The 8,980-nt window shown below is 34.5% G+C and overlaps 1 protein-coding gene across 1 annotated transcript; it reads right to left on the bottom strand.

Annotated features, from left to right (window-relative positions):
- Positions 1–2,238: 2,238 nt before the first annotated feature.
- Positions 2,239–3,955, bottom strand: LOC137839137 (uncharacterized). The gene is made up of 3 exons (XM_068648262.2): positions 3,778–3,955; positions 2,925–3,574; positions 2,239–2,295 (listed from the first exon to the last, which is right to left on the bottom strand). The coding sequence occupies exons 1-3, from the start codon at positions 3,953–3,955 to the stop codon at positions 2,239–2,241; spliced, it is 885 nt and encodes a 294-aa protein (XP_068504363.2).
- Between the last annotated feature and the right edge of the window lie 5,025 nt (positions 3,956–8,980).

Raw genomic sequence — 8,980 nt, 5'->3', positions numbered from 1 at the left:
AGATAAGCATTTCAGAAAGTAAATCAAACAAACAAACCAACAAAAACAAATATTAGAATTTCAATCGGTTAAAAACACGATTTAACCGGTTGTTTATGGCAGCGAAAATATCAAACAGTTAAAGAGTTGAGAGAGAGAGAGATATACACACAAGGTTTATATTGGTTCACTCAATCTTTGAGCTACATCCAGTCCTCAGTCAAACCACTGAGTATTCCACTAAGTAACCGAACACAGATTACAAACACCCACAAAGAGGTGATCCTGAAACCACAAGACCTACTCATCCTCTTTGCACACAACACACACCTCAAGCCAAAATCAAACTGACTTTACAGGATTTTACAAAGACGTTTACATAATGTAATATGAACAATTACAAGAAACTAAGACAGGGTAGAAAACACCTGGAATAACAGTAAACCAGAAGCCCTATGATCAGTTCTTGAATCACAGCATAGCTCAAAAGGAATCTTGCTAAACTTGAAAAACTCCTTTTCACAAACAGATTGTAATCTCTCTTTTTGATCTCAAATCAGAGTGTAAAACTTCTATCTTTCTCTCGTTTTAAACATTTGGAAGAAAGCTATATTATAACCTTTAAAAAGCTGTCATTTAAAGCAGATTTGAACAATTGAATCAGTTAAAATAAGTTTTCAAAATACTGTTATGAAAACTCACTTTTAATCGGTTGAAACCACAATATAACCGGTTGAATGGTTTCAGTAGTTACACAACTGATTCAAAAAATAGTTTCAAAACTCCTTTTCCAGCTAAGTGACAAACAACCGATTGTCTCGAAATTTTAATTGGTTGTTTTTCCCTTTGCATGGAAATCAAAATAGCATAGGGATAATGAAAGTCACATAACCTCATAGCTTTTTGCATGTGCTTTTTGATTGTGTGAATCCAGTTGATCTTCACTTTGTTCATGATACAGTAGATCAAGAGAAGATCTTCTTCAGAAAGAGTTGAATGGTTGCTCCCCCTAGGTGTGAGAATCCATGAAACTATGAAAGCCACAAGCCTTTCATCAAGCTTCAACCCACAAACTGAAAATTTCTTCACTTTGGAGTGGGGATTCTTGAGACAACCTTTGTAAAACTGGATTTTGTTGAAATCTTCCACTACCCCAAGATTTCCCCTATTGATTCTCAGACTAGAAGCTTTCTGGCGAGTCACAACAGACCATACATCACTTGTGATGACCATATCTACACCTTTGACATGTGAAACAAGTGAGTCACCATAAAAAAGAAGGTTAGTGTAAAATACCTTTACAAGATTAAGATATATGTTCCGTGTAAGTTCTAGAAATCTCTTCAACTTTTTTTCTTTGAGAATGCTCCTCACAGAATCCAGCTTCTACTGTTTCATCCATGTGAAGAAAATAATCTTTTGTGTATTCACCTTTTTTCTACTTGTCTTAAGTAGATACTTGTTGATGAGATTGGTATCACCTGCAAACCATCCTTCAAGCTTTACAGAGCTTTTAACACCCCTTGATTTCATCCTTTTTGCAGAGGGAGGAGTGCCAGCAATTGCTTAATTCAGGAGGTTTTTAACTCACTCCAGAAATGAAACTTAAAACAGAGAAAAGAGAAAAACCAATTTGTATGTGAGAGAAATAACAACACATTGCATTGTCTTATATTAGCTAAACTTCATGGTCAAAGATGGCACAGATAGACATGTTTTCAAACTGAAAAACAAATCAAATTTGAACAATAAAGCTGACATAGTCAGTCAAACTAGAAAGGTACAGATTCGCATGTGATTTTGACCAAGCATTAAAGACAGTTTTGATTTTCAAGATTTGGAGGGATCTAATCTATTACTAGTAGATGCAACAGAGTTAAACCGTATTCAACCATTCAATTAATACACTTTTGACCATACACATCACTTGGTTCAACAGAATTACAAACCCGAATTTAAAATTTATAAACAGATTTGCCTAGAGTTTGTCAGATAGAAAATAATCGGTTGTTTCGAGGAAACAATCGGTTGAATTTATGTTCTGAGGAAAAAATTTCAAAAACCTATGTTGCATACAATCATTATTGCTTACCATGTTTGCAAGATATTAAAAGTAGGGGAACAGATAAAGCACACATCAATTACACATTGAAACACAGAGTAAAATACTTAATTGAATTTAAGCAACAATTGTTCTCAACAAAGAATGAGAATTTTATTCTCAGATTTCCTAATTATAGAAAGTTCAAAAGATCAGCACTAGACTTTGGCATGTACAAAAATCCAGTCCTTGCTGAACCTTTCAAAATCTGAAATCTGCAAAACAGAACTTTGTCAAATTTCAAGATTTGATCCCTTGAAGAATTTGGGACCTTCAGTGTTAGATTTATCTTTTGAACTAGCAATACATCTAGGAATCCACTTATAGATACCTTTAGGTATAAGATATTTACGAAACCTGCAGTACCTGACATAATGGCCTTTCTTCATGCAATAGAAGCATGTAACAACCGGTTGAAACGATTTTTTAACCGATTGTTTTTCTGGAATATTTGAAAAAGGTTTTGTAATTTTATTTTCTTTGCTTTGAGGGTAAAACCCCAAACTTGCTTTTCCAAAAACATATTTCTGAGATGCTAAAACATCTTCAAAATTGGACTTTCCAGTTGTAAGCTTGTTCAAGGTTTTCAAAAGATAGCAAATCTTCTTTTCAAGAAGTTCACAATTTTCACAAGATTTTGTCTCACAACTGCAAGAAGAATTTTTGTAAATAAAATCCAGATTTTCAAAATCTTCTTTTGTTTTGCTTAGCTCTTCCTCTAGATCCTTAACCCTATTTTCCAACCAGTTATTTAATCCTTTCATTCGGTTGAGAGAAAATGCCAATCGATTGGCTTCATCACGAGTTTCATAAAAAGCATTAAGCATTTGATCATATGTAGTACCTTTGATGCAGTAGAATCCATGCTACTTGTTACTGATGCTAGAAGGCAAAGATTAACTTCCTCATCATCTGAAGAACTCGAGGAAGAGACATCATTGTCATCCCATGCTATATATGCTTTCTTAGCTTTTCCCTTTTTCTCCTTTTTGAAGCCTCCCTTTTCTTTGACTTCAATGTTTGGACATTCAGCCTTGATATGACCCTGTTCACCACAACCATAGCAAGTGTACTTATTAGAATTGAATTCACTAGGTTTCTTTGAATCATACCTTTTAGAAGCTTGTCTTTTTCTCAAGAATTTGCTGAACTTTCTTGATAACAGATTTATGTTCTCTTCTTCACTTTCACTGGAATCTAGTTGTTGCTTACTAGCTTTAAGTGCTATACTCTTATTATGCTTGTGTTCACTTTCTTGGACAGCAAGCCTTTGAATCTCAATTTCATGTTCTCTGAGTTTACCGAAAAAAGATGCCACAGTCATTGAGATGAGATCCTTTGATTCAGAGATGGTAGTGACCTTTGGCTGCCATGTTCTATCAAGACACTTCAGTACTTTGATGTTAAGCTCTTCTTCATCAAACTTCTTACCAAAACTCATAAGATGATTCACAATTGAGAAAACCTCTTCTGCACAACACAGATGGATTCTCCCTTTTGCATTCGGAAGAGTTCATACTCTTGAATCAGAGCATGATTCCTAGCTCTCTTCACATCAGTTGTGCCTTCATGTGTGACCTCCAAGATGTCCCACATTTCTTTAGTAGAGCTGCATTGTGAAACCCTGAAAAACTCATTATAGCTTAGAGCATATGTTATAATATTTTTGGCTATCCAATCAAATTTAACTTTCTTACTTTTTGCCCCAGTCCACTCGGATGAAGGTTTATCAACTAAAACATCATCTTTCTTAACTTGAGGTACAAAAGGACCATTTTCAATTGACTCCCAAATACCTTTATCAGTTGAGTGTATAAAAATTTTCATCCTCACTTTCCAAAATTGGTAATTAACCCCACAAAACAGTGGTGACATGTTTATTGAAGCATTTTCCCCAAAAGAAAACAGAAAAAAAACTTGAATAACTTTCAAGAACCTAGCTCTTGATGCCAATTGTTAGAATTGATGACTTAAACAAGAGGGGGGGGGGGGTGAATTGTTTCTAAAAGATTTTCGCAATTACTTTACTTTAGATTGAATCTTTAACAATCAACTCAGATAAGAATTTTAGAAAGTCAGTCAAACAAACCAACAGAAACAAATATCATAATTTCAATCGGTTAAAAACACGATTTAATAGGTTGTTTATGGCAGCGAAAATATCAAACAGTTAAAGAGTTGAGAGAGAGAGAGAGATACACACAAGGTTTATACTGGTTCACTCAATCTATGAGCTACATCCAGTCCTCAGTCAAACCACTGAGTATTCCACTAAGTAACCAAACACAGATTACAAACACCCACAAAGAGGTGATCCTGAAACCACAAGACCTACTCACCCTCTATGCACACAGCACACACCTCAAGCCAAAATCACACTGACTTTACAGGATTTTACAAACACGTTTACAGAATGTAATATGAACAATTACAAGAAACTAAGACAGGGTAGAAAACACCTGGAATAATAGTAAACCAGAAGCCCTATGATCAGTTCTTGAATCACAGCAAAGCTCAAAAGCAATCTTGCTAAACTTGAAAAACTCCTTTTCACAAACAGATTGTAATCTCTCTTTTTGATCTCAAATCAGAGTGTAAAACTTCTATCTTTCTCTCGTTTTAAACATTTAAAAGAAGGCTATATTATAACCTTTGAAAAATTTGTCGTTTAAAGCAGATTTGAACAACTGAATTAGTTAAAACAGGTTTTCAAAATACTGTTATGAAAACTCACTTTTAATCGGTTGAAACCACGATTTAACCGGTTGAATGGTTTCAACAGTTACACAACTGATTCAAAAAACAGTTTCAAAACTCCTTTGCCAGCTAAGTGACAAACAATCAATTGTCTCGAAAGTTTAATCGATTGTTTTTCCCTTTGCATGGAAAAAACACTTAGTTCTTTAAAACAGATTTAAACAAGCTTTCTGCAGGAATCAAGACTGATGTTACAATGATTCTAAACCCCATAACTAAACCCAAACCTAACACACAACACAACTTCATGTTCCATGAGGATTTGATACATCAAAGCTTCCCATCTTCAACACATATTACATCTTATGAGTACAACCGATGTAATATCTATGACATAAATTAAAAAATACCACCCCGTGATGCTTTATATCGATTTTCATTTAACCAATTTAATAACTTGTTATAATATTTATATTTTGCATTATTGAAATTGAAGTTGTCTTGTATTAGCACGACTTCTTTCAAACAAACATAACTTACCTAAAACCATAAATAATTTTTTTTTACCCATTTTATTAATTAAAAAATGAAATTGCACCATTTTGATAAAAAGAAGGAGTAACTTGATATAAATAAACTAGAAGAAACACATGAAAAGTTGATAAGAAGTGGTTGGAGTTTCGTTCAATTTTTTTTTTATATAAAACTATCTTATTATTAAAAACATTATTTGAATTTGGGTTGTTTAAAACATGGTAGTAAGTATTGTGAAACACATGATACGAATCATGTAAACAATTGTTTTTGCTCCTGTGAGGTCCATGCCCAGTCATGTGGTGAAACGATCTTAATGTCGATTTCTAGATTTAATGAAAAAGATCACATTTACTTTTCACAAAGAGGGGAAACCGTTAATGACGGAGATTGACTTAATATTCAAGATTGTTTTTAATTTGGGAATATAACTCAAAACAAGACCAAATACAAAGAGAAAGAGGGAGAGAACTACTGTATATATGGGAAAAAAGGTGGCTTAATCAAAGAGGAACAACAACTCGACTGGAAACCATTGTTTATGGCTAAACTAAATGCTTTAGATGAGAAACATCCTTCTTGGCTAGACATTTTGGTGCCCACCGTGGGGCAGGTAAATCTATCTTGTGCCATTTTTAGAAATGCAAGTGATACAAAGGATGATGAAACAAAAGAAAGGGGAGACAATACATCAATTCTTGGACGTGAAATATTGCAAACCTACATCTTTAAGTTATGTGATATGTTTCTTGTAGATTTTTTACATCTTATTTTTATATGGTTATTAATATGGCATGATGAAAATAATTATCATGTGTTTATGATATGTGCGATTGATATTTTCAGTGAAACCATATCACGTTTGTGAAGTAGGAGGAAGGGAATCATATTGTTTGGAATCATTCGACGATTTCCAAATACCAATAACAAAATATTTGGCTAATCTTCTTTTGAATTTTAAATTATTATACACTCTCTTCCTTTTGTTGTGTTTCATTGTTTCTTTTCTATTTTATTATATGTTTTTACTTTTGGAATATGATTCTATCCTGTTTTAAAATATTATCCAATTGGGGATGGTTAACAAATGAAAATTGCCAAAAACAACCATTTTTTTAATTAATTTAAATTTTCTTAAATTAAGATGTTTATATTTCAGTGACAGGACCCTATCAAGTTCGAGAAGTTGTCGGAAAGAAAGCATATCGTTTGGAAACTTTAGATGGAGGTCTTATACCGAGAACATGGAATATATCTAACCTTCATTTTTATTATGATTGAAATATTTATTTAGTTTCGAAATTTGTTACTTTAATTTTTTTATAAGTTGTTATCAACGATTGTTTTCGATGAATTAAATGATTAATTATAGTATATCTTAACATATTGTGTTAAAGTTATCAATTAAAGATCAGAAGAAAAGCCATGCACAAGTCTTAAATTGGTATGGTGGCGACCTCGTTTGGTCCAATTTATTAAAGGCCACATACAAGTTTTAACTTGACATGAAGAAAACCCATGCACAAGTCTTAACTTGGTATGGTGCCAACCTCGTTTGGTCCAATTTATTGAAGGCCTCGTACAGATCTTAACTTGACGTGAAGAAAAATCCTGCACAAGTCTTAACTTGTATGGTGTTGATCTTGCCCGGTCCAATTTACTAAAGGCCACCTACTGGTCTCAACTTGACGTGAAGAAAAACCATGCACAAGTCTTAACTTGGTATGGTCTCGACCTCATTCGATCCAATTTATTGAAGGCCAAATGACCTTGTTCGGTCTAATTTATTGAAGGCTAGATACAAGTCTTAACTTGACGTGAAGAAAAACCATTTACAAGTCTTAACTTGGTATAGTGTCGACCTTATTCATTCCAATTTATTGAAGGCAACATACAGGTCTTAACTTAACATGAAGAAAAACCATGCATAAGTCTTAACTTGGCATGGTGTCGACCTTGTTCGGTCTAATTTATTGAAGGTCACGTACAAGTTTTAACTTGACATAACATGCACAAGTCTTAATTTGGTAGGGTTTCGACCTCGTTCGGTCCAATTTATTGAAGGTCGCGTACATGTCTTAACTTAACGTGAAGAAAAACCATGCACAAGTCTTAACTTGGTATGGTGCTCACCTTGTTCGGTCAAATTTATTGAAGACCACGTACATGCCTAGCTTGACGTGAAGAAAAACCATGCACAAGTCTTAACTTGGTATGATGCCAACCTCGTTTGGTCCAATTTATTTAAGACCACGTACATGTTTTAACTTGACAAGAAAAAAAAACCATGCATAAGTCTTAACTTAGGATGGTGTCGACCACGTTTGGTCCAATTTATTGAAGGTCACTTACATGGCTTAATTGGATGTGAAGAAAACCATGCACAAGTCTTAACTTGATATGACCCAACCTCGTTCGGTCCAACTTATTGAAGACCACATATATGTCTTAACTTGACATGAAGAAAAATCATGCACAAGTCTTAACTTGGTATGGTGCCGACCTTGTTCGGTTCAATTTATTGAAGACCACGTACATGTTTTAACTTGATGTGAAGCAAAACCATGCACAAGTCTTAACTTGGTATGGTGTCGAGCTCGTTCGGTCCAATTTATTGAAGACAACATACAGGTCTTAACTTGACATGAAGAAAAACCATGCCAGAAGTCTTAATTTGGTATGGTGTCAACCTCGTTCGGTCCAATTTATTGAAGCCCAGATACAAGTCTTAACTTATCGTGAAGAAAAACCATACACAGATCTTAACATGATATGGTGTCGACCTCGTTCAGTCCAATTTATTGAAGACCACGTCCATGTCTTAACTTGACATTGGTATGGTGTCGACCTTATTCTGTGCAATTTATCGAAGACCACGTACAGGTCTTAACTTGACGTGAAGAAAAACCATGCACATGTCTTAATTTTGTATGGTGCCAACCTCGTTCGGTCCAATTTATTGAAGGCCTCGTATAGGTCTTAATTTGGCGTGAAGAAAAACCATGCACAAGTTTTAACTTGGTATGGTGTCGACCTCGTTCGGTTCAATTTGTTAAAGATCATTTACAGGTCTTAACTTGAAGTGAAGAAAAACCATGCACAAGTCTTAACTTGGTATGCTGCCGACCTCACTTGGTCTAGTTTGAGTGTTTAAATTAACACAAATTGTAGGTGAAGGAAATATCGAGCCCAAGCTTGTTCGATTATCAGAGAAATAAAAACCATGCACAAGTCTTAACTTGGCATGGTGTCGAGCTCTTGCTCGGTTGAGTTTGTGAGTTTTAAATTAACACAAACATTGCAGGTGAAGGAAATGTCGAGCCCAAACTTGTTCCACTATTAGAGAAATAAAAACTATGCACAAGTCTTAACTTGGAATGGTGCCAAGCTCTTTCTCGGTCCAATTTGTGAGTTTTAAATTAACATATACATTGCAAGTGAAGGAAATGTCGAGTCTAAACATTTTCCACTCTCAGAGAAATAAAAACCATACACAAGTCTTAATTTGGCATGGTGTCAAGCTCTTGCTTGGTGTAGTTTATAAGTTTTGATTAACGCATACATTGTAGGTATAAGAATTGCCAAGCCAAGATCGATCCACTATCAAAGAAATAAAAATATTATACGAGTCTTAACTTGACATGGTGTCAAGCTCTTGCTCGGTCTAGT

This window comes from Phaseolus vulgaris, chromosome 3, assembly GCF_051622355.1.
Source record: "Phaseolus vulgaris cultivar YP4 chromosome 3, ASM5162235v1, whole genome shotgun sequence".
Classification (NCBI taxonomy): domain Eukaryota; kingdom Viridiplantae; phylum Streptophyta; class Magnoliopsida; order Fabales; family Fabaceae; genus Phaseolus; species Phaseolus vulgaris.
Note: the sequence above shows the minus strand (reverse complement) of the source record. Positions and strands in the feature narration are given on the sequence as shown.

Bases quoted from the DNA above. Each gene is read 5' to 3' on its own strand.
- LOC137839137 (XM_068648262.2), bottom strand. From the start codon at position 3,955: ATGTCACCACTGTTTTGTGGGGTTAATTACCAATTTTGGAAAGTGAGG. The intron at 3,575-3,777 runs GTAAGAAAGTTA...CGAATGCAAAAG, and splicing joins CGAGTGGACTGGGGCAAAAA to GGAGAATCCATCTGTGTTGT. The intron at 2,296-2,924 runs GTACTACATATG...TCTGTTTTGCAG, and splicing joins TGGATTCTACTGCATCAAAG to ATTTCAGATTTTGAAAGGTT.